Source organism: Daphnia magna, linkage group LG9 (assembly GCF_020631705.1).
Source record: "Daphnia magna isolate NIES linkage group LG9, ASM2063170v1.1, whole genome shotgun sequence".
In the NCBI taxonomy this organism is placed as follows: domain Eukaryota; kingdom Metazoa; phylum Arthropoda; class Branchiopoda; order Diplostraca; family Daphniidae; genus Daphnia; species Daphnia magna.
Window position 1 is genome coordinate 2,314,854 of NC_059190.1, and position 24,113 is coordinate 2,338,966.

A 24,113-nucleotide genomic window follows, 5' to 3' on the forward strand; every position below is an offset into this window, starting at 1 on the left:
TTTAAGTTTAGAGATCGAGACCACAGATGGCCAAATGTAGAATATAGTGACAAAAAAAAGTCAAGCGGGCGGATGTGATGCGCGCGCGCACTACCAAAAATACTCGACAGTCGCCATGGAAGAGAAAAGGGACTTGCGCAAAACATTGGTGGTCCGATTGTTTCCTTTTTTCTCGCGACATGAGCGCGCAGCACTCGTCAGATGCGTCAACGTACCACACATCCCCCTTTCCCTATCGTTTTTGTCGGTTGGTCGGCAGCCATCATAGCGGACGAGTTTTGTCAGCCGCTCGGACTTGATTTACGTGAACAGGCACCCGACGCCTGCCGTTGGAAACACTACCGTCGTATTGCAGCCGAGAACTAAACAACAAGCAGCTTGGGATCTCAGCTTCGTCTTCAATCTGTTGATAAAACAAACAAAAAGTGCCTTGATTATCGAAGCAGACTCTTCGAATGGCTGAACATTTCCTTTAAAAAACAAAACAAATCGGCGTGTGTTTCATCGCCAGGATTTAAAAAAAAAAAGAACTATTTCATTCGAAATATCGTGTGTGTGTGCTTTGTGTAGTTGCTGTGCCATATACAGTGTTGTCTATGTGTGCCTGTTTCTGACGAACGTGGAGTACTTGTCAATGTGTGTGTGACGTGGACACACGCGATAGTTTTCTTGGTACCAACAGCCGGGAAAACCGACGGGCCAGTAAGCCACGCGATTTGCTGTTCGTATATTCCATTCCTGGAACGAATTTAATTTCTATTCGCTTCTGTTTTGATCAAAAGGGACCAACAAAAAAGGTTAGTTTCCATATTTTTCTTTTGTCACGTATCAGGGTGCACTGATGTGTGAGCATCATCACATTGTTATCTATTCCAATAGACGCTTGCTTGCAAATGTTTTGTTGTGCGGATTCTTGAATCACACGGTGGGTGTTTATTGATACCACCAATGGCATACATTATTCCATTCGTAACGGTTGTCGATTTTTGTACTCTTCGGCATTTTCTTTTGTAAAACTTATTTGCAGTGACTGTGGGTGTAGGACTTAATCCGTATTGATTTTGGCGTTCTTGTCAGTTGCTGCGGGTGTGAGTAACGACCATGATTTACACTCCTCCCCTTTTTTTTAAAAAAAAGGAGCGATCCTGACGAACCGGAATGGTTTTTTAAATTTCTTTTAACCACCGTATATTTTAAAGTTTATTGGGTTTTTATTATCGTTTGATTTGTCTTTTGACTCAGCATTTTTCATCCCTCCATTTTTGGTTGTTTGTAAAACCAATAAAGACAAACACACAGGCGATGTTTGCTTTAGTTTTTGCCGATCGTTTGCGTCCCATACAAATTGTAACAACGAGGCGAAGAAATGGTGCTGATCAAACATGTTGTTTTTCGTTATAGTGCATTTCCATGTTTTTGATAGATTACAAAAGGCAGGAAATTGTGGTTAGTTATGGTCTTCCTCTCGTCTTTACCTCATTTTGATATTCATTTTTTTTTTCTTTTTCGAGACAGTCGATAAAAGTTCCTATGACTGCCCCCATTTTGCACGATCTTCACGCCCACATCTGATTAGTTGAAATCGATCAAGAAGGTTTTTGCAATGACGAAGCCGAGTCATGTAACGTAGAACTAGTAGTTCCACGCTCGACTTGCGCTACGTCCTCCACCACTTCTCGATGCATTCACGAGGAAAACGGGCGGGGAGGAAGTCGTGATAGAGCTAGCCAACTCTTATCCTTTCAAAAAATACGTTGTAGACTGCAACGCAGTCGCATTCAGGATACGTAAAAGAATCAGCAACAACAAAGCTGAAGAGACATAAATGTCAACAGCTTTAAACACAAAATGCAACCTTTGCCGTCTAGGGATTATTATCAATTTAGAGAAGGGACTTTTTCAACAACAGAAAACTATGGAAAAGAAAAAGCTTAATATCGTACAAAATATTAAACTTTTCCCTTTATTTTCCATCAGTTAACTTTGGACTCTTTTTTTTTCTTTTTTCATGCACGCATAGAATAATTTGCTTTCTCTCTTTCTCTGTACTGGGGAGACAACCACCTCGTATTGATCGTTTCCTTTGCGCTCGGGGAAGAGACTCTCAACTGCTGCTGAACGGCCAGCGTACGTATAGGGGAAAGAAACTGGGGACAGAGAGAGTCGAAAGGGAGCGTGAAAAGGACACTACCGCATCGCAGAGATGTATTTTTTTTTTGGCCTGCGCTTATTGTCCATGACTGTACAATGAGACATAAAGCCGAAGCTTAGCGTTTCTCAATTGTTTAGAGAGGGCGACCATTCTGCGCAAAATCAGTGCGTGAATACAGCCGTACGTACCGCACTAGTGAAATTCACGCCGCTGGCTAGAATTACGTTTCTAACGACGACTTCTTTTTGGCGGTAAGAGTATCCCTATTACATAAACGACGTCCGAGTCCTTCGCGACATCTTATAAGGGGGGCAGAGGGACGGAGAGTGACATAAACAATATAGAAGAGAGCAGTTTCGTCAGTTTCTTCTTGGTTCCGCTTTTATGATTATCATAACGAGTCGAAAACCCGTCATCCGTTCGATAAAACCACTCAACTTTTTGGCTTCACGCACTGTTTATTAACGAGTCTCATAGCGACGGTGGAGAGTGTCTTCTTTTCGCTTCAGTTGTTTCCGTTTTGATGAAAAATTGTAATCAATCGCAATCGTCCAGTATATGAAAGAACTATAGAAAATCTTGTGTGAAAAGTCATCTGCAGCGATTGGCAATCCTTTCGTCGACGGATGAGCCACTGGGAAGCTATATCGTCTATTGTTCTGCGTGTTTCTTAAGGAACACAATCGCCTGAAACCTTCATTTATTTTGGCTTTGTTTTTCTGAGGTTTTTGACGAAGGCATTGACTTGACACTTGGATCGATTCGATCCCCAGCTCCACAAATATGACGATTTTCTTTTTGAAAGAAAGAAGAAACGATTTCATTAAAATTTTGCAGTATCTGCGAGCATTATTGTCTCACCCAGACGTCCCATTTTATTGTCCACGAAGAGCAAGGACGTTGAAAAAGAGATCGATCGATGTTGTAGTCGTTTATGATTTGCTTGGCAACCATCATATATCATTGGAATTTCATCTCGTTAAAATATGGAGTGATACGCTCAACACCTTTTCACCTTCCAAGTTGACGACAATTTGAGTTGCAGATCTTGATATTCAGCTGCAATCTCCTTGAAAATGTTTTTCAACATGTACTTGAGAATAGTAGTCCCACTACGGATCTCATTGTCATTCACAGCGTCGACGATTCTCTCGGTCACACGGAGATGATGAGGCAGAGTCTTCCTTAGATGAGCGTATGATGCAAACTCCATAATGAGGTCTTTCTGATGTAGCCTTGGATCCATAAAGCGCCGTCGCCTCAAGGTTGAGAATCAAATCTGTTTCAAACATTTGTGGGAGGTATCAGTTTCATGGAATTCCGCCTTTAGCGGATGATGAAAGTTGGGAATTATCGATCGCCTGATTAGATCTCTCTCTTTTTTAAATACAACTTCCGAAATCCGAGTTGAACGCGAGGCACAGCAACTAGCTACATGGATTATGACCACTGTGTGTGGCGAACGGATAAGAATCCCTGGCCACTGTGCCTCCGGCCTGGACTCAGATTCCTGTTGACACACACAGAACAGGGAAGAGAACCAAGACAGCGGCTCTTGTTTGTCGAACAAACTGCCAACTAAGAAGGGAAGCCGTTTGTTGTTTTGTAGGAGGATTCAACTCCACTCAGCCTTCATGAGTGGCGGAACGTGGCCGGAATTCGTGGAATCGGGTCCCTTCGTAACCGTTTTCTTTTCATGTAAGCTCGATTCATTTACCGTATTATAAGCCAACGTCATCTTTTTATCTCTTAAAACAGTGTAGAGCTTGTACTTACTGGAACATACGAAGCGAGATAGATAGCTAGTGGTTGACACAGGCGGAGTTTTGCTGAATCTCTTGGTCAATAAGAAATCTTGATTCCATTCGCCGAAAGATTTTTCCTCCTTTCAGTTGAATCTATTCATCTCTGACCAAGAAGGAAATTCTGGCCAACTGACAGAATATTATCACGATGTTTGGGTGAGTACCTAAAAGAAAAAGAGTTCAGCTAAAATTATTTAGAAGAAGTGAAGTGGGAGAAAAAAAAAGCAACCAACTTTTTGTCCGATTGATTTGGTTTGACAGAGCGAGAAGAGAAGGCCAGCCGGGCACGCCCTTTTACGCATATTGATCTAAGAAGATCCTTACGATATTATAAACCAAATGCTGACTTTCCTTCCTTTTTTCTTCTATGTTCTGGCCACTGGCCCACGGTCGTTTTTCTGTTTACAAATGGCTGTTGTCCCGATATTTCTGGATATTCGTTTCAGCTAGAAATAAAAATGATTGAATTGCATGAAATTTGTTATTCAAAGAACGGTGAAATGGCAATTGATCTCTTCGTCGTTCCATTTCTTTTGTTAACCCTATACGTCACGACCAATACCTTCTTTTTTTGACAATCTCTTATTTCCGTGAGCTGCTTTTTGCTTTCGTGCAGCTGTTGACGTTCTGTGGTATGGAAGAACTTGCCCTCCTCTCTTTTCTGACTGGCTAGGTTTCAATTCCATTTTGCTGTAGTTACATACAGTTTTTCGTCTCTTTTTGGGTGTGTCGTTGCTGCCATTTAGATATCTCGTTTCGTGTTTATTTTTAATTTTGTTCGATTTTGTTGGAAAGTTTCTTTGGGACGATCGAAATCAGACAGTTTTGGTCCTTGAAAAAGGTTTTCATTCAGAAAGTTGACCTTAGTTACTCCATCGTTTATTCAGAGGGGGGAGACTAAAATAATCCACAATGGCTGACATGCCTCTTCTTCTGTTCCCTATTTTCAGTTCATGTTTGCCAAATGTTTTATACCCGAACAATGAGAGAGTAGATAAACGTAAATTGGATTTAAGGGACTCCCAAGTGAAACCATGTATTCAAAAGAGCTTAATTAATAAGTTACAACATATTTGCTCATCTGTTTAATTCAATAAAACCACCATGAAAAAACTTTAATTTTTACTTTACTTCGTCGTTGCAACGCTGTTCTCGTAAATCGATAAATAAGAAAATCGAAGGAAAGTTCTAGTCAGGTCTTGCTGACAATTGAGTTTTCACAGTTATGCTTTTGAAAAGCAACTTATATTATTTTTCGATGCACGTACATATCAGACTATATCTAATTGAATCCCCAAAAGTTGTTCACGTCGACTTATTTCTCGGGCATGCCATATATCTTATCCGATATTTGATTATGAACTGCACTAGTTCAAGGAAAGAGGTTACTGACAGTTACACGAAGCCAACCACGAGGTAAGACACCAACGGGATTTTCTTTTTTACTTTGGGACATCTTTGTACGTTGTTGGAGTAGATTTGTCCACCTAAACGTCTTACTCTGTTCAGATTTTGTTTTTCTAAGTTATCTTTTTCCCAACGTTACTGTTGTTTTCAATAAATCTAGACCACATTCAATTTAACCCAAGGTCAAAAGCAAAGTCCACCTAACAGTCGGATCTCATTACACTGAGTTTTGAGATCTTTTTTTTTTCGTAGTTCAATGTACCCATCGGAATGGCGTGCTATCAAAGAAACTCTTAAGCCGATTGTTTTTCCTTCATTGTCCCAAAATGTCAACCTCAAAAGATGTGCATCGAATATCTTTTGTCGAGAATCGATTTACTTTAAAATGCAAATTATTTCTGGTAATAAATAATGACAATGGCAATTGCTGAAATTAAATTCTCTCAAACGAAAAGGTCTTTGTAATGTTTTATGTCTCTTGTTGTCACTGTCTTGACATCTACGTTTTGTGTTTGCCATCGTCATTGTTATGACTGTATTTAGTAATTGGTGCCGCTAAGCTTGTTATTGCATCGATCTGAAGATGCTCAAGTCAATATTTGCTTGCCGTCTTTTAGGGGTAAAACCTTATCGTCCACCTCCTAAACTCCTACATTTGTCATATCGTTCTATATTATTATCACGATTAACGACAGGCCTTTGCGGGTAGGCGCATCCTTTTGTCATCGAGTTTATACATAGTTGCCACTTTTGCTGCCCCCACCCCCAAAAAAGCCCTATAATCCGGCATGTATCAACTAATATGATGGATACATGTGTACCCGACGGTATCAACGGGACGACATTCCCATGCAGATCGATCAGTATGGGGGAGGGGGGGGGGGTTTATAGCATCGAATAAACCCGCCACATCTATTATGATTCACGTCTCGCGTCTTTTGTTTTTTGGTCGAAATTTATTGTTCCATGCTGGACTTTTTACCAGAAGACGGACGGCTGAGAAAGCTTTTGTTGTCGCTCAGGCAAGACGCTCATAATACCACACGCCAGTTCCCGCTCGCTCACGCTGATCATCACGGGAATTCAAAAAGACTCGTTTTTCGTGCGCAGCACATCCCAGGGTTTAAAAAAAAAGATGGAGTAAGTTTTGTTCTGCAACATTTCTCCCACGTTTTTCTTTTTGGGTGGCGAACTTTATCGTTCAACATAGAACGAACAACATGGTAAACGTTTCGTCACCGTCAGCGTTAGAAATTGGGTTCATATGTTGTAATGTGGGGCGAGAAACAGTCAGCGTCGGGAACAATTTCTGTGATGTATAGCGCCATTAAAAAAGAGACCATGAGTACTCCCGCCTTTCCATCTTGTAACCATCATTTTTCTTTAATGGCAGTAATTCTTTTCTTTTACAGTCATCTAATTTTGATGATGATTTAAACCATTATGCTCGGTAGTAATAGCCAACCGTATTGTATTGTCCTTTTAAATTGCCTATTCTTTTTTTACCCAGCAGATGAGACCTTTGTATCGATCAGCTTTTATGAAAATGCGTTCTTCCGTGCATATACTCTTTTATCGCCCTTGAATGTATCGATAAACTGCGTTGCTATATATGTGTACCCATGTAGTTATCACGAGGGCAGGGCATCTCCCTGAGAAAGAAAGGGGAAATAGTGTTGTATAAAAACCAGCAGCCATCAGCCAAGTGGAACCAAACCATCGAGTCGTAACGCCCCGGATAAAAACAAAAGTCAATCGATTTCCATCCTTCGTATTGGGATCTCCTTCATTGGTATGGGATAAAAGTACCACCCTTTTTCTCAACAGGATCGATAAGAACAAAGAGGAAAAACAACTTTGTGTTTTTATTCTAATTCGATTTTTTAAAGCAGCATTTTCGAGCACTTATGGGAATGTACGCTGGACAAGCCAATAACGCGTTCCATATGCGGCCAAGTTTGTAAGGGAACTTGTACATAAGAGCTGCAATGTATACTTTATCAATCATAACCAGGGCAGAATAAGCTGCTTAATTCGCTGTACACACATGAAACGTTTCCTAATCGAATGACGTCAAAACGAATTTGAGTCCAGAAGTACAGTACACATATATACTTATACTGCTTGCCTGATGGATGTTGGAGTGCTGCGCCATCCAGGCTCCATTACGTCCTCTGCGTTATGTGTAAGTGCATTAGGCACTCACTTTTTTCTTTCTTTGTAAACAGCAGCTCAGCACGATCCCTCATCACTGCCGTATTTATGCCCGTCTACTGTAACTTAACCCCATGTACATGTAATAATCATTCAACGTTGCCGTCAGCAAAAAGTTTTTTTTTTTTTGACGTTCGTAATGAAAGATATGGCACCCTCCTACTCTTATTTTCATTTAATACAGACGGTATCAAAATGTATATTTTGATAACTTCTCGATCGTCAACTGGGCTTTTTATAGCCCGAAACACCCGAGATTTTTAATAGTCTCTTTCTTCTTTTGCGCCGTTTCGCCCGCCCCCGTCATCGTTTACATAGTACATACTTTTATAAATGCATGGGTGATATCGATTTAAAAGCTTGTGCGTGAAGGATTCGTAACGGTTGTGTTTGCGTGATGGTGCTGAAAAAAATACAAACGAACCACAATGACACATTCACGCAATCGACTTTGCGATTCAAGGGAAATGCATAACGTTTGCTCTGGCTCACAACTCGACTTCCATAATCTATTTCTAATGCCTTTTTCAATAGCCCTTTTCATTCCTAGTATGTTACATTTTATAGTCTAATTTTTTATTCCACTTCTTTTTCAAGTCTATGGGGTTTACTTTGTTGTGCGACTGATACTTCCATTTGATATTTAAAGGCGATTCGATCAGAAAGCCAATGTCCTTCTGCATAGTTGAACGATACATTTTTTTCTTATCTGCAACGATGTTACTTACCATGTCTTATTCTTTATTTATTTCATATTGGATTTATTCCGAGCAGAAAGCGGGCAAAGAGAATCCGGTTGCTGTTACCTGATTCGGTATCATGATTGACCCCAGCTCTTCCGAAGAGGAAACGGATGAGGAGGGAGTTGAGGAGCCACATCAACATCATCGTCATCACCATCATTCGCAAAGGGCCGCCAAAGGCCAAGACGTTGGCGGCTCGTTTGCAGGAGGTCCCAATAACACATTTGGGATAACTCCTGGACAGCTTGCAGGTCATGGCAACAGCAATCTTGGCGTCGGTGGCAATGGGGCAGGGGCTGCGTCCAGTACAGCTGCAACGTCGTGTGGGGAGGAGGAGGAGGAGGAGGAGCTTCCAATAGCCTGGATGTTCCTCAGTCGTCGGGCAGTCTGCCCAGGTAAAGCATTGATCTCCTTATTCCCCCTTTTTCTTCTGAGTTGAGTGTCTTTGTCCGGCCGATAAGGACCCATAGAATTGGGGCATCAGAGTCCTTTTTGAAGAGAAATTGATCCATGACGTCGTCGTATGACGTCAATGCAAGAGCCAAATGTGTTTTGAATTTTGTTTTCTAATCTTGACCTGACCGATAGGATACGTCTATAAGATGGTGTCGAAAACTGGAAGATACATTGGTGTGTGTGTGTACGGGGGAGGGAAGACGCTGGTGGTGTAGTAACACGGTGAGAATGACAACTCTTCGTCGCTTTCTTTGACTGAGTGAGTCGGAGCAAAACGAATTTGTCAAGACCCGCAAGAGACAAGAGACTCGAGGGGGACGCGTGACCTGATCTTTTATTCCTTTCTTGCACTTCTCTTCTTCTTTTTGTTTTTCACCTCTAGAGCATGTGATCCAATCAAGCTCCGGGTGCAACTGGGGCTGCGTGTATGTACATACGTGACTTATTCGCTCTAGTAGAAGCTATTTTGACGCCTCGGGTTGACTAAAAGACAACAGCGCAAGAGTTAGTTAGAGTCAAACAAGGGTAGAGACCAACAACAAAGAAATGTTCGCCGAATTGGACACATTCGGAATTATTATTTTCACTTTCTTTTGTTTCCTCGTCATCACGCACAGCAGGGGCCGTTGGAGACGAGTCGCATACAACGTCAATTGGTTTTACACGTCGAATAATGCCAACTGGCGTGGACTCGATGCTCCAACGTATAACCCAACTGGAAATATCCATAAATGTGGAAGAGGAAAAAGTTTTGCTGTTTGTGAGCGCACTCATCAGCTGGGAATTTCAAATGCGGACTCGTTGTGTTCTCGTTTTTTTTTCATTAGTTGGCCACACGTTTGCCGATCTGTTTCCCTGAAGGGAAATTCAATTGATTAAGTCGCAAATTCTACCGGTTATGTGGAAAAAAACTCTCGACTGTTCATGCAGTTAACAGTTTTATTATTTTTTTCTTCTGCGTGTCGTAATTTGATTGTCTAGAAACCACTTGGCGAGTTTGCATTTGATAGATCCAATTGAATTTTTTCCTCTTCCCCCCTTTTTTTTGTGTTACAACTCTCATTTAAATTCAAGGCACGCGGTGGCAATTCAATGAATTCATTTCTGCCTTTTCTTTAACCGTCGTTTCCCATCCGAACGTTTAACAGGAACAAGTGTTGAAAATTGACGGGAAAGGAAAGGCCATCGCGAGCAGAATATTCTTTGAAACTAGAAAAGAGCTGACGTTTGAAAGTGTTATTCGTTGCGATTGTAGCCGTAAAATCAACAGTTGGTCGAACATTCCCACCAAAGCTCTTTGCCATTTATAGAAAGATCAATAAAACACAGTCTTTATTGACTAAAGACTATCCGGCTGAAGAAACGATCGTAACGAGTCAGAGTTCGATGCTAATGAAATGCAGAAGCCTTTCATACGATGGAATCAGTACATCTTTCTCTTGTCTTTTTTGTTTGTTTCCATGTTGTTGTTTTCTCCTTGATCCCATTTTCGGTCGTCGTGTGCGGGGTTTCGTGATAAAGAAAAAACTGGGCAATGACACGGAAGATTGCCAAAGCCCCAGTTTACTCTCCCCTACCAAACAATACTAACAGATCGAGTTCCCTTGATAGTCTCAAATAGACGGGACCCATCAACTTCAGCACTCCCTTGATAGTGGATATATAATAACGTAATAGAAAGACTCCATCTGCATTTGTGTCAACTGGGAAAATTGCAAAATGGACTAGGATCAAGAAGAACGTATGGAATCGAACTGACAAAACATTTTAAGTATAAATACGTACCTTAAATTGAATAGTGCGCACGGCTCGATAAACATAACTCGGGTCTCTTCATCGGGGCCTGATGAATCTGCTGTGCTCGGGTTGAGTTCAACTGGCAACGTGACAAGTCTCAGTCCGATAATCGATCACACAGCCGTGTATCCTCTGCCCAATAACCTCTTCAATCCCCCCCTTATTATTTTTTTTTTTCCTATTCCACTTCAAACGGATTGGAGAAGAAAAAAAAAAGTTATTGGATTCCCATCCGGAAAAGTGAGATGCGGATGAAAAGTTTCTTTTGAAGAACGGCGTTGCCTTGTTCACAATGTTCCCGATTGTCACCTACGCCCGCACTGCGGTATATCAGAAATCGAATTTCTTTTTAAGACGGAGACAGTCGAAGGGGAAAAAAATGAACAAAAATGTCACGTTGCTGCAATATCAAGACCCGCAATCTTTTTTGTGCGGATCACGGAACTTTCCCCCCTTTTTTTTTTAATTGCGTGATTTATTGAGGTTGTTGTCAAAAGGGATGGATCACCTATTGTGAGACCCGTCGGGTAGATTGCCCACACGGATAATGTCCGTTCCATCAGCTGACCGGCAACTGGGAGACATTGATGCACCGTGAATCTTTCCTAGCACATCAAAAAAGCATTTCCGGTAAAGGTCGATCATATTTCCTTAAAAAAAAAAAAATAGTCCGATATCGCTTCCTGTCGTGATGGAAGACTGTGTCCGTCCTCCTTGACCCCTCCTGCCGATTCGTCAATGTCGTTTTTGTAGCAAAAGTTGGGTACGTAGCAATTGGGCCGACGAGAATCTAATGGGACCCAAGTTTACGTGGAATCTAACGTTTGAGCTCGGTTACCCAAAGTCCGAAACTGATTGAAACTCGCCCGGCCAGTTTTGATGTATGTGGGTAATATACAACTTCAATAGAACTCGAGGCCCCTGGGCAGAATTTAAGGGAACAGAGAAGAATCCTGCAGGCGACGTTTGATGTTCACAGTGTAATATCGTACTCCCAATTTAAAATTTTTCTTTCAATTTTTGCAAAGTAGGTCCGTATCGCCGGGTTTGGGGCCAGATGGCGGTACTTCCACTTCAACCACCGCAACCCTGCCGGCCCATTCGCCCTCGCTCAATTCCTCCCACCGCAGCGGATCCCTACCCAGGCCGTTATCGCCTTCGCCGTCGCTCTCCAGCGATAAAAACGAACAGGATTTTCAGGTGAGTTCACATTTGTCTTTTCTCCAGATGTTCCACGGTGGTCAAAAGACTAATTCCTGGATCGACAGGAGCGAGAGGAAGAGGAGAGGAAACGTCGGCTTCAGTTGTACGTCTTCGTGTCACGTTGCGTCGCCTATCCTTTCAACGCCAAACAACCGACCGACATGACCAAAAGACAACTCAAAGTCACCAAGCAACAGCTTGAGTCACTCCAGCAACGTTTCCAGGTACATTTTATTTATTTTTAAGCACCAGGATAACGTGCAAGTACATTCATTTGAATCATTGTTCTTGCGGCAAATGCAGAGCTTCCTGAAAGGCGAGACACCCATCCTGGCTGACGAAGCGTTTCACAATGCCGTTCAGAGCTACACTGAGCTGTTTTTACGCTCCGATCGAGTCCTTCATGCCGTTACGGCTGGTGGCCTCTCGTCACAGGATTTTCGCGATGTGTTCCGGTTGAGTGTCGAACGTCGAGTTCGATCGTTGCCCGACATTGATGGTCTTTCCAAAGAGACGGTTCTAACATCTTGGATGGTTAAATTCGACGCCATCTTTAAAGGTTTTTTTTTTCTTTTCTTTGGAGCTGGAATTAAAATTGTGGGTTGCTAAGCGTTTTCATGAAGGGAAAGGATGAAATTGATGATGTACACGTACGATAGGAATCTTTCATTTCAATTCCGTTCGCCTCACTGCATTTTAATTTCTACTTGAATGGGCATCCTCATACAAAGGTCAATGAATAGACATGACCTACTCTTTTACACTTAAAAGAAAAATAGTATTTAAAATATTTTGAAAAAAATGCGCGTTGATCCGTTTGTATAACTGTAAAAGTTTGAAATTTGTGCTCGCAAATCGTACGTCATTAAAAACAAGTCGGGGGAAAGTTGCCAAACGAGGGGCCCTTTCTCCGTGGAAAATGCTACGATTCGAGAAGGTTTTCTATTCGATGTATGTTTTCTTAACGAAGGCAAGAAAAGATCGTAGTTTCATATTCGAAGGAAATAATTCTTTTCAAACTGAACAAACTTTTATCTTTTTGTTCTTCTGTAAAATAAAATAAAAAAAGGCGTTGGCGAGGACGACTCGAGAAGGCCTGGAGGCGGACCGAGATCTCAGCAACAGCAGCAAGCGCAGCTGAACCAAACTCTGCACAGTGAATTGGCCTTGTCCAAAGAGCAACTTTACGACCTATTTCAGCAAATTCTCGGGGTCAAAAAGTTCGAACATCAGCTGCTGTTCAACGCCTTACAAGTTCGTATATCCTTCCAACGGGGAAAAACGGCCATGACACCACAACGATGTAACGAAAAGATTTTTTTTTTTCTTTCTTTTATATTTCTGCTCTGGTGTTGACAGCTGGATTCATCGGATGAACAAGCGGCCGCAATCCGGAGAGAACTGGATGGCCGACTACAAAAAGTAGCGGAAATGGAAAAGGTTCTTTTTCATCTTTCCTTCTTTCTGGATCAATGCATCCGCGAGGAAGTGATATTCGATGCCCTTTTTTTTTTTGCTTCCATTCGAACTACCAATCAACCTTTCCATCTTACTTGTGTGCGACACACGGTATTCCGCTTTCACGGCCATTGACGTGTGCTGGAGTGTCTGGGCTTACGATTGTTTCCTTCCATGCTGTCGTCTGCCTTCCATCCTAAAGATTGACGAAGAGATTCATTTCTTATCACTCGCTTTCATGTTTTCCTAAAACGTTTAAAAAAATAAAAAAAAATAAATATTCTTTTAGAACCGGAAACTGATGCCAAGATTCGTCTTGAAAGAGATGGAGGTGCTGTACATCGAAGAACTTAAATCGTCCATCAACCTGCTGATGGCCAATTTAGAATCGTTGCCAGTCAGCAAAGGTTCAGCTGATTCACGCTACGGTTTGCAACGCTTCAAACGCTACAACGTCAGCGGGTAAAAAGCTTTTTTTCTATCCCTTTTCTCTCTCTTTATTTTTAACAATCGCGACCCAACTCTTTTATAACAAGCCATTATTACAGCCGATGTATACTACATCTTCTGCCATCGCTGCTCGCTTAATATTTTTTTGCCTTCTAAAATCTAATCGTTTTCCAATGTTTTATCTTCTCCCGTCAACCCATCGCTGCTGTTGCTTGGCTGCGTTGTCAGGAAACGGAGGAGCTCGTTGCTCAGGCAAGTGCATCGTGTTAGAAAGAAGCTGAGTTTTCCTGATGTATCGTTTTTTTTTTTCTCCTCTCACAATATGAGAAAAGCTATCGTGTTTCCAATAACTAAAGTCAATATTGATAATCATTGTGAGGGCGGGGGGGAAAAAAGGGGGCTTCGCCAATTGATAAATGAGCGTTTCTCGGCTGTGTGTGTGTGTGCTTTTTCCTTGTTTGTTATTGTCGCTTGTGTGCGCCGAAGAAAAAACGAGGGGAATTCATCATAATTTCTTGCTTGGTTTTCCTCACAGATCTCAAGGATCGCTTTCCAGATTAGATCAGGATGGACCCGACGGAGAATCTACCCTCTCTAAAATGGATATCGTCTTGTCTTTTACACTCGAGGTGCGATTCCTTTAACAAAAATAGTCTTAGTTTGTAAATTAGAGTCTGCTTGTCCAGTTTTTCTTGCGTTTTTCGCAAAATGGGAACTTTTGATGGATGATTTTTGCCAACCAGAAATCATCGCTACAGCTTTCATCCGGAGCGCTATCTATATTTATGATCCGCCCTTTTCCCTTTTCCAGCTCTTCGTTCTATTTCTCTTCTCCTAATTCTTTATTCTTTTTCATTTCTCTTTCTGGGCTGTCCTATATTGCGGAAGCCGCATTTTTAGCTGGAAGACGCGCGCGCGGCGTCATAGCTAAAAGCACAAAGCGGACTAATCGATACAGACCCAACCTAAAGTCACTGCTATTTTGCCTCCCTATCCACTTCTTATTCGATGGTTTATTTCTCCGTTTTCGTGCCCGCTTTTCCCTGATTTGAATGAAGAATTTTGTTATAATTTTCAATAATTAAGATGTTTGTTTGCATATCATCGTAATATTTCTGAGGACTGACAGAGAGTTGTCGAGTTTAGGGGGATAAGCATCACACAAAAAGTGCCGTATTGGCTCGTGCTAACGTTCCTTTTCGCTCGGTTGCCTTTTTTCATCAAAGGCAGTCGTTGTTTTGCTAGAGCCTTCCCGAATGGGACTGTGTGTCCCTAGCTAATGAATCTATTCTGTCTCCGTAATATAATCCCTGCATCTCGGTCCCACTCTTCTTTTCGGCCATATTGCGTTCTCAAGTAACAGCAAAGAGGACAGCTCCCAAAGAGAAAAAAGTGATGTTGCTGAGTGGATCCTTGCTGTAGCTTGCAGGATTCGAAATGGAAAGTTACAGGCGTAGGGAACGATCCCATTTTGCAAAACAAACTTTGACATTGTACAAGTCCAATGAAGTTGATGAACTTAAATGCAATGCAGTGAACATTTGAATAGTTGGGTAATCTTCCGACGAGCCTGTAGAAGAATTGTCAACTAACGAATGTACGTGTAAAAGCTGACTTTGAAATCGTTCTCCGCTTTCGACATTGTCGATTGTTGAAGCACAAAAAAACACGCACGACGGATCCAATGAAAGCTGTACCACCAATCAGAGATAGTCTTCTTTCTAGATAGAGTGTAGGCTTCCAGCTTCCTTCCTCTTCCTGGAAATATTCTCCATACTTTTTGGCAGTGGTTCATCGCTCTAAATCCGATTGGCTAAAGCCAATTCAGCAACAACGAAAACCTCATCTTCTTTTTTCTTTTCTATCTATTCTTAACCAACAGCAGCAGTCAGAGGCACATAATGGCTCCCGTTGGGCTCATCTATTGACGAGACGTTCACACGCTAACTTTCTTTGCCTCTTTTTCTCATTTTCTTTGTATTCTTCTTCTTACCCCCTTGGTCTGGGAGTCTTTTCTCCCGATGGCGGTCTGAATCATTCAGATCGATCCGTTCTCGTATTATCCCCCCCAAAAATGTTACGTTTCTTCACTAGTTCACTATGGAAATATGCGATTCCAATTCCGCATTTAAAGTCAACACTTTTGCAAACATGGCTGCATTGGCTTTTTCATTGTTTATTTTGCAAAGGGAAAATGTTTAGACTTGGAATGTTTTCCGTTGGTGATTTACATTTTTCTCTGGCGACAGGTCATTATCATGGAAGTGAAAGGATTGAAATCCTTGGCACCCAATCGCATCGTCTACTGCACCATGGAAGTAGAAGGCGGTGAAAAATTGCAGACGGACCAAGCGGAAGCATCGAAACCTATGTGAAAAATAATTCGCTATTTTGTACCTTGTCTTTGTAAAGAATCTCAAATGTTTTCATTTTAATTTCCAGGTGGGACACTCAGGGCGATTTCACTACCACTCACCCGCTGCCTCAAGTTAAGATGAAGCTTTTCGCCGAAGCTGAAGGAATGTTTGCTCTTGAAGACAAGGAGCTTGGAAGGATCGTTCTTCGCCCTACCCCATTAGCCTCCAAGGTAGTATTTCTCTTTACATGTTTTTTTTTCCATTTCTTTTTTCTTTGCATATATCTGTTTGGTTTCTTTTTCTAATTGTCAAGTTCCCCGAATGGCATAAAATGGAAGTTCCTAAAAACGCCACCGACAAAGACTTGCGTATCAAAATCGCCTGCCGCATGGACAAGCCGCTCAATATGAAACATTGCGGGTGAGTTTAAAAGAATAAATTTTTTGGTCGATTGTTCCGCATGTAGCCTAACGCGTTAATCGATACTCTTCTTCGATCCAACTCGTAACGTGACAGATATAGACCTTCGCTTTCATTCCATTTTCCAGGTACTTGTACGCCTGGGGCAAAGGCGTTTGGAAGAAATGGAAAAAACGCTATTACGTCCTTGTTCAGGTATCGCAATACACCTTTGCAATGTGCAGCTACAAGGAGAAGAAGACGGAACCGTCCGAAATGTTCCAGTTGGATGGCTATACAGTCGACTACATCGAGGCCGCCAGCGGTAATGCCTTTTCAGCCTCATATTAGAATGCACTTCCTGCTGTTGGGTGATGGTCGGAAACGACGGAACAAATGTACTTACTCGACTGTCGTTTCTTCCGCACTCGAAATCATTTATAATCCAAACGCTTTCAAGTCACGGAAACCGCGGCGGACGTCCATACGCCCTTCCCCCCAGTCTGGTTCTGAATGCGAAACGGAAAGTAACGATAACTCAGCACGCATGTGTTAGGCTTGTTAGGACATAAAGGGCATTACAAGTTCATTTGCACATAAACTCTGTTACTTTTCCTGCATTTTTGTGTTGATTCCGGTGACAATGTAAAGATAATTAATTCTTTTTCCTCATTTTTTGTGTGCCTGCAGCCAATTTGATGGTGGGAATGGGTAAGGAAAAGCCTGGCACTCGTGTCCTTATTTGTCAACGGCCGAATGAATTTGGTTTTTCAATTTCGGAGCATCAGATTTGGATGGCGGGCGGTTTTTCTTCAATGCCGTCAAGGAAGGCGACAGTGTCGTCTTTGCTGCCGATGACGAAGCAGAGTCGCATCTTTGGGTGATGGCCCTCTATCGAGCCACTGGACAGTCGCACAAGCCTGCGCCGCCTCTCACGCCATCCGGCAAAAGTTCTACTATCGCAAAAATACAAGGAGGTATTGTCATCGTTCCAAGTTTGAAAATCCCAGCCAAAATAAACAACGCAAATTTAATTCATTTCCCAGACACGGATCGTGCTCGCAAGCATGGAATGGAGGAATATATTTCGGCTGATCCTGTTAAATTCGACCATTCGCTCCTTTTCAAGCTGGTCCAAACGCTGACGCTGGACTTTCGGTTGAATGACCCTTTTGCATCCTTGGTATCTGAGACGCGTCCTACTTCCTTCCTCCATCTTATTTATTTATTTGTTTTTTTCGAGTAGGGCTGGTTCTCACCAGGACAAATCTTCGTCCTAGACGAGTATTGCGCTCGCTACGGAGTACGGGGATGCTACCGTCACTTGTACTACTTGGCCGATTTGCTTTACAGAGCCGAACGTGGAACGATGATTGATCCCACTCTGATCCATTATTCTTTCGCCTTCTGCGCCTCGCACGTACACGGAAATCGGTATGAAATCACTTTTGCCCTATATTATTTTTAACGTGCAACTACAATTAATAATTTTCCTCCTTGAGGAGGCGAATTCTTATTGCTAACTTGGCACAATTTCTTTTAGCCGTGATTTATCGCGCTCAATTCTTAGGATAAATAACTATTTAGCAGTCAGCTGCATAAGTTTTAAACAGATTACTATCGGACTCTTTTTAATTTCCCGACGTTAACTTCATATTCATTAAATACCCCAGTTTGAATCAAATAACAAACCTCTTGATTGGTGTGTGATAAATGATAAAAGCTATTTAAAGGGGAGCATTTTCCCTCCCCCCAATTTGCTGTTCAGAATGCGATATTTGAGTTATTTTATTTAAATAGCTGTTGGCCAAGCTAAAGGTGCATTCATTGCGTCCAGTATCATCTTGTTGATTAGTCCTGGGCAGTAGATTGTTAAACTGAAGCGCTCGTGGCTTCTATTCTAATCATTTGTTCTGTTTTTACTTTTATATTCTTTTTTTCAATTTTTATTTCGTAATTATCTTCTATTTCTTTATTTTTATTTTGTTTTTCCGACGCCTGCTATTCTATAAATCGGCTCCAAAAACAAAAAAACAAAAAAAAAACTTAACACGTTCAAACACCGTACCCATTAATGCTATGATTGCTGTCTGTTAAAAACAAAATCCAAACATAAACAAAACGAAACATTTACTTTTAAAAACAAAACCATAATCGAGTAGCCACTCGGACGGGGATGTGCTTGCCCCTGCCAGGTAGGCTCTTTCATCGCTATGGAACATCCTTTTGTTCACACTTTCCTACTCCTACTGTGTAGTTGAATTGTTTGTGTTCCTATTCTACCTAACTTGTTTGTCATTTATGCATTTCTGTGGCCCCCTACTTTGGTTACAATTTTCCTAGTTACTCGTAGTGAAGTTTGTGATTTAATCGTGAATTATCCGATCGCCTTTTAATGGATTCAGTTGGTCAGTATTACCTTCTCGTTCGTCCTGTACGTTTGTCCTTGTGTGACGACTCCGTTTCAACCGTGCGTGACGCACACTAAACGAAAACTAAAACCTTTCGTTTGCTTGCGAGCATCTCCCCACTCCAGAACAAAACCTCTCTGTTCATCAAATCAATGTGTTCTGTCTTGAATGCCGACACAAAAGAAATCTGTCGGAAAATGTGGTCTGATTTTTAATGAACGTTCGCTATTTGTAGGCCCGATGGCGTGGGCACGGTCACGCACGAGGAGAAGGACAAGTTTCAAGAAATCAAAGAGCGGCTTCGTGTTCGTCTTGAATATCAAATCACCAACTTTAGGTAAATTTTAAAAAAAGGGGGGTTTCAAAAATGTTTTTTTCTTTGTTTGTATTTCACTAAAATGTGATCGATAGATCGTGTTTTCCATTCGGTCGTCCCGAAGGAGCATTGAAAGCTACCCTATCGCTTATGGAGCGGGTGAGTGAACTTGATATTAGAGAAATAAGAGAATTCCAATAAGGACGTGCTTTGTTCAAATACGCGTGTTTTGCAATCTTTAGGTCTTAATGAAGGACATTATGACTCCCGTCCCAGCAGAAGAAGTTCGTGCTGTCATTAAGAAATGTTTAGAGAATGCGGCGCTCATCAACTATAACAAGCTGGCCAGTGAAGCCAAAGTGGAAGGTGAGTTTCATATTCAGTTTTGAATTTTTATTCTGACGCTTTTTCCAAATTTCGCATTGCTTTTTTATTCAATAGGAGCCGAAACTACAATTCAAGGTAAATGCCATCGCTTTTGCTATGCCCAATATGATTTGTCTTCAAAGTAGTTCATTAATTCCATTCCAATTTCAATCGTCTACCCAACACAGATGATTTGAGTGGCGAACAGCCGGGCGTACCTCCCATGAAGAAACTGGAAGATCTCATCCATTTAGCTGAACTATGCGTCGATCTACTCCAACAGAATGAAGAACACTATGCCGAGGTAATGTAACAGTCCAATTGATTATAAATGAATTTTGATAGGTGCGTAATTATATAAGCTTAGGAAATGGCAGCACTTATGGAACTATGATAAATCTATAGAACCATTTGTGTTAGAAAATGTTAGGTGAAAGATATGGTGCCGAAAACCCAACCATAACCTAAGCTGCCGATCCCATACATTGTCTAATTTGGCTTTTGCCTTTTTGTGCTATAACCGTTACGTGTTCCAACAGCCACTATCTCTCTCTCTTCTTACTTTCAATGTGACGCTTAATATTTCAATCTGATTATCTCGATTCGTCTATATCAATGTTCCATCTTCATCAATGAAGACACTTGAGCTTCATTCTTAGTCTTGGTTTTATATTTTTCTCTTTCTGATTTCTTGACCCTCAAACCATCTTGCCTTGCTGCTTGTTCGGTGTCTCTTGTGTCCTAAAGGCTTTCAAAGGGGTGAGTTTTGACGGTTTCTATTCATGTTTCATTTGATTCTTCTGACACATTTAATGCAATTGACTTTTCGCTTTTCGACGTCAGCTTTCATTTCAATTGACATACAGATATCATGTGTGTTTTCATCTCTCTTCTTTCTCTCTGTTTTTTTCCTCTTTTCTACTACTCAACTGTCGCTCAAACTCTGTCTCTGTCCCTCTCATTCGCCCAATAAGGATCAAGTGAGTATGAACGGTGTCTCCTTGTCTTACTTCACTCTGTTTTCTGTTAGCTATCACACAACCTGTAACGTCTTTAGTCGCCTGCCCATCACCGCTCTAGTTGTCCAGCTGTTACCCTGTTAAGACACATGATGCCTATAATAATATTAGACCCAAATCGCGTTTGTCAAGTAGATGCTCGTAGTGTTAAGGTAGTTAACTCGGACGACCTGGAACATAAATTTTTATGAATCAAACGCAGGCATTTGCCTGGTTCAGTGATCTCCTGGTAGAGCACGCCGAGATTTTCTGGTCTTTTTTCGCGGTTGATATGGACGCCGTCTTGGCTGAACAACTGCCTGACACTTGGGACTCGTTCCCATTGTTCCAGATTCTCAACGACTACCTCAGGATGGACGGTGCGTTTATCCCCTACATCTTTGAATCGAATGTTCCTACTAATTCTGATTTACAACGGCAGATAATCTGAAGAACGGCCGTTTTCATCAACATTTGCGTGACACGTTTGCACCACAAGTGGTTAGATATGTAGATCTCATGGAATCCAGCATAGCCCAATCGATTCATAAAGGATTCGAGAAAGAAAAATGGGAGATCAAAGGGTGAAAACGCTGTCATTTTATCGATTCATTAATCTTTATGGTTTGGTTGACGTTAATCGTTTATTAAAACAGAAATGGCTGTTCCACTTCAGAGGATCTTTTTTGGAAGTTAGACGCCCTCCAGTCGTTTATTCACGATCTGCATTGGCCAGATGCCGAGTTTGCCCGTCACTTGGAACAACGACTGAAACTCATGGCTTGTGACATGATTGAATCATGCATTCAAAGGTTTTCTTCTTGTTTCTTCTGTGAAAAGAAATGTAAACATCATTCGCCTCTTAACTTTACAGGACAGAGAACGCTTTCCAACAATGGCTGAAAAAGGGGGTCACTTTCAATTCGACAGATTATGTCCTTCCTGCCGAACTGTGTGCCATGGTCAACGTAGTGCTTGATGCCAAGCAACAGTCTTTCAAACTCTGCGCCGTTGACGGGGTCGATGTGGTAATTTTATGCAAGAGTGCATCGCGAAAACAAACTGTCTGACTCTGACTCTACTTTAATAGCATCAATATCATACTAAAATCGACGAACTCATCGAGAGAACTTCCTCCACCATGTCCCAAGGTAAAATTAATTATTGGTGCTTAAAACATGTTTATGTTTTTTATCGCAATTATCTATGCCAGGCGTTGTTAGCCGATTACTGTCAGTTCTAGAGTCGGTAATCAGCAAGTTGGCACGCTATGACGAAGGATCTATCCTTGGGTCAATCCTATCATTTACGGTAATCTCGTTTCAATGTTCACGAATGATTTTTCTTCCAGTTATTTCCATTGAATGCCGACTGTTCTCTCTTTAACCTTCTCACTGCCACTGATGAGAAACTTTTGGCTTGCCCTTTGGGCTTACCTTTACTTCCTTTGGTCTACGATACAGCACCTTCGCTGTCAGGGTTCTCGTTGATGGAATTTTAAATCTTGACTCGTATCTTTTATTCAGTTCTGCAGCTATTTTTTTTACTATGCAAGTGGCCTTTACCACGAATATCTACGCATGACTTTCAATTTTCTTACAATTTCTTTTTTTGTTTTCTATTGTCTTGTCTTTCCCCTTTTTCTCCCCCTTGCTCTCGTTTTTCCACTCCGATCGAAATACTTTCCCTCTCCTGCTGGTATCCGTTTGTGTGTGCATACCTTCTGTCGTGGATGGCGTTTAACCGATGACAGTACAAGCAGAATGTTTCGGGATCGGGTCGGGATCTTGGCCAATCGTACGTGAATTTTACCCGGAACTCCATGGACCAAATCCGCAGCAAAGTCAATGACGAACTCTGGATTCTCAACCTGTTTGACGTAACACTTTAAATTTAATTATCGATTATTGGGACAATGTTTTTCAAACATTTTTCTAACTCAGGCATGGTACGCGGCTCAGATTCAAATGCTGGGCACATGGCTGGCCGACCGGATGAACCACTCTCTCCATCCTTATCAATGCACTTGCTTAGCTCACATTGTCAAGGTACTTTTTCTTGTGTTCTGCCCAGGCTCGAAAACTTTTGACAATCGTAGTCGTAACCTTTGGTTTTTACCCTGCATGGTTTAAAAAAAAAACAACTCTTTCTACCTTATTTGGTTGTTCCTCGACCACCGAGTGTAGAAATTGCCTGCTGATTTAGAAGTCCACGGGATGTTGCCAACATCGCTCCACGGTCGTGACGCTGTGGTAGTAGCTCAGCGTATCGCTACCGAGCAACAACAGCTGATTCGTGCTGGAAAAATAGAGTAGTCTGTTATCGTGACGTAGTAGCTTCTTGTACGTGGCATGGATCAGTGTAAGACACGCATTTTCTTTTGTTCTCCAACTGATATCTTTTATGTTTTGCTCGCCGAAATTTTTCTTTTTGTATCATCTTAATTCAGTTATTGCGTTTACTCGATAAAAATCTATAACCGTTCTTGTTTAATGTTAGAAATTGTACACGGATTTTGAACTACAAGGCGTCATAGAAGAAAATTTAAATTCGAGGCTGTATCAGACTGTATCGACAAGAATGCAGACGGAGGAGGCTACCTGCGCTCTCACCATGGGCATGAGGTACTTCTTGGTTGTATTATTCAACTGATAAAATCTCTAATAATTTTGAATGCTGTACAGTGGTTACAATGAAATGGGTGGGGAGGAAGAAGCAGAGTCTCGACCAAAGGTCAAAATCAGTGAAACATCACAAAGCAGTACGGGAAGCGCTGGAATGGGATCGACGTCTTCTTTGGATCCGGCTACTTACGTCAACAAAATTAGTAACGTGACTACCCAAGTGGTTGGCCGAATGGGCAATGTTTTTGGCAAAGGGCTTGGAGGTTTAGGTGGCAAACTCGGCGGTGGTCCATCCTCGTGGTTCTAAACAAAATTAAAGATAACAAGATTTCGAGAAAAGAAAGGAGGCCAGTGCCATTGAGTTGTGTATCTTACTATCCTACTTGATCTTCTATTGATTCCCCCCCACTATCCTCCTACTCACCTGTCAACACCTTTTACACACATAGTTGACTATCATGATCAAACAAATTTTAATTCTTATGAAGGCAGAAATGCCAAGAGTCAAAACTAGCCTGTTTATTAAAGAGAGACTACGCTGTCTTTCAGTTATCGTGTGGCTAGTCAGTATTACGGTGCGTGCGTTATATCCTGCCTGCATTGCTGGTGAATATACATAAGCTGTACATAGATCTAGACTTAAACAAGTTTCGCTCTTTTTATTGCATCCCTCTTTTGTCACCTGTTTATGTTTTTCAATTCGCTCTGGCTCTTCTTTTCTTCTCTGGACCCGTGCTTCTCTTTCTTACAAAAAGGCAAAAATATCTCTTTCGTCGTCTTATTCCCGTGTGTTCAACAGCTCGTTGTCAATTCTTCTTCTCTCTCGTTATCCAGCACTTCTGTGGTAGTGGCCTCAAATTCTTGTTACTTAAAATACAATTATTCAAATTGACTTACCACGTTGTCTCTTCTTGTGCAAATGTTTTGGCACACTTTATTCATATTTTTTCTAGCTAT

General features: G+C 41.6%; 1 protein-coding gene and 1 long non-coding RNA gene across 9 annotated transcripts; one reads left to right on the top strand and one right to left on the bottom strand.

Moving 5' to 3' along the window:
• The first annotated feature begins 130 nt into the window (after positions 1-130).
• On the top strand, positions 131-24,048 carry LOC116930922 (calcium-dependent secretion activator). Of its 6 annotated transcripts, XR_006651043.1 has the most exons (37): positions 131-797; positions 8,353-8,716; positions 11,606-11,774; positions 11,843-12,001; positions 12,081-12,336; positions 12,847-13,031; positions 13,137-13,217; positions 13,525-13,697; positions 13,914-13,937; positions 14,221-14,314; positions 15,935-16,056; positions 16,128-16,272; positions 16,356-16,462; positions 16,591-16,766; positions 17,132-17,152; positions 17,224-17,418; positions 17,488-17,624; positions 17,688-17,875; positions 18,604-18,636; positions 19,088-19,189; positions 19,264-19,327; positions 19,411-19,534; positions 19,610-19,630; positions 19,723-19,838; positions 20,282-20,293; positions 20,509-20,514; positions 20,756-20,912; positions 20,975-21,116; positions 21,189-21,344; positions 21,407-21,560; positions 21,623-21,683; positions 21,746-21,843; positions 22,286-22,411; positions 22,476-22,580; positions 22,719-22,893; positions 23,032-23,156; positions 23,217-23,234. XR_006651043.1 is itself a non-coding variant. In XM_045178763.1 (36 exons), the coding sequence occupies exons 4-36, from the start codon at positions 11,939-11,941 to the stop codon at positions 23,461-23,463; spliced, it is 3,807 nt and encodes a 1,268-aa protein (XP_045034698.1). In that variant the 5' UTR covers positions 141-797; positions 8,353-8,716; positions 11,606-11,774; positions 11,843-11,938; the 3' UTR covers positions 23,464-24,048. The 6 variants fall into 6 exon arrangements, 5 of the variants coding, with proteins under 5 accessions (XP_045034698.1, XP_045034697.1, XP_045034699.1 ...); XM_045178763.1 differs by lacking the exon at positions 22,719-22,893 and having other exon boundaries at positions 141-797; positions 22,295-22,411; positions 23,217-24,048; XM_045178762.1 differs by lacking the exon at positions 22,719-22,893 and having other exon boundaries at positions 143-797; positions 23,217-24,048.
• On the bottom strand, positions 1,708-4,989 carry LOC116930935. 3 transcript variants are annotated; one of them, XR_006651045.1, is made up of 5 exons: positions 4,520-4,989; positions 4,191-4,403; positions 3,929-4,121; positions 3,014-3,842; positions 1,708-2,946 (listed from the first exon to the last, which is right to left on the bottom strand). It is a non-coding gene; the product is annotated as an uncharacterized LOC116930935 (long non-coding RNA). The 3 variants fall into 3 exon arrangements; XR_006651044.1 differs by having other exon boundaries at positions 3,014-3,855; XR_004398664.2 differs by having other exon boundaries at positions 3,014-4,121.
• Positions 24,049-24,113: the final 65 nt, after the last annotated feature.

What these genes read in the sequence shown, in the direction of transcription:
- LOC116930922 (XM_045178762.1), top strand. Translation starts at nt 11,939, where the DNA reads ATGACCAAAAGACAACTCAAAGTCACCAAGCAACAGCTTGAGTCACTC. An exon ending in AAGTAGCGGAAATGGAAAAG is followed by an intron (nt 13,218 to 13,524) that starts GTTCTTTTTCAT and finishes ATATTCTTTTAG; the next exon opens with AACCGGAAACTGATGCCAAG. An exon ending in TATCAAATCACCAACTTTAG is followed by an intron (nt 19,190 to 19,263) that starts GTAAATTTTAAA and finishes TGTGATCGATAG; the next exon opens with ATCGTGTTTTCCATTCGGTC.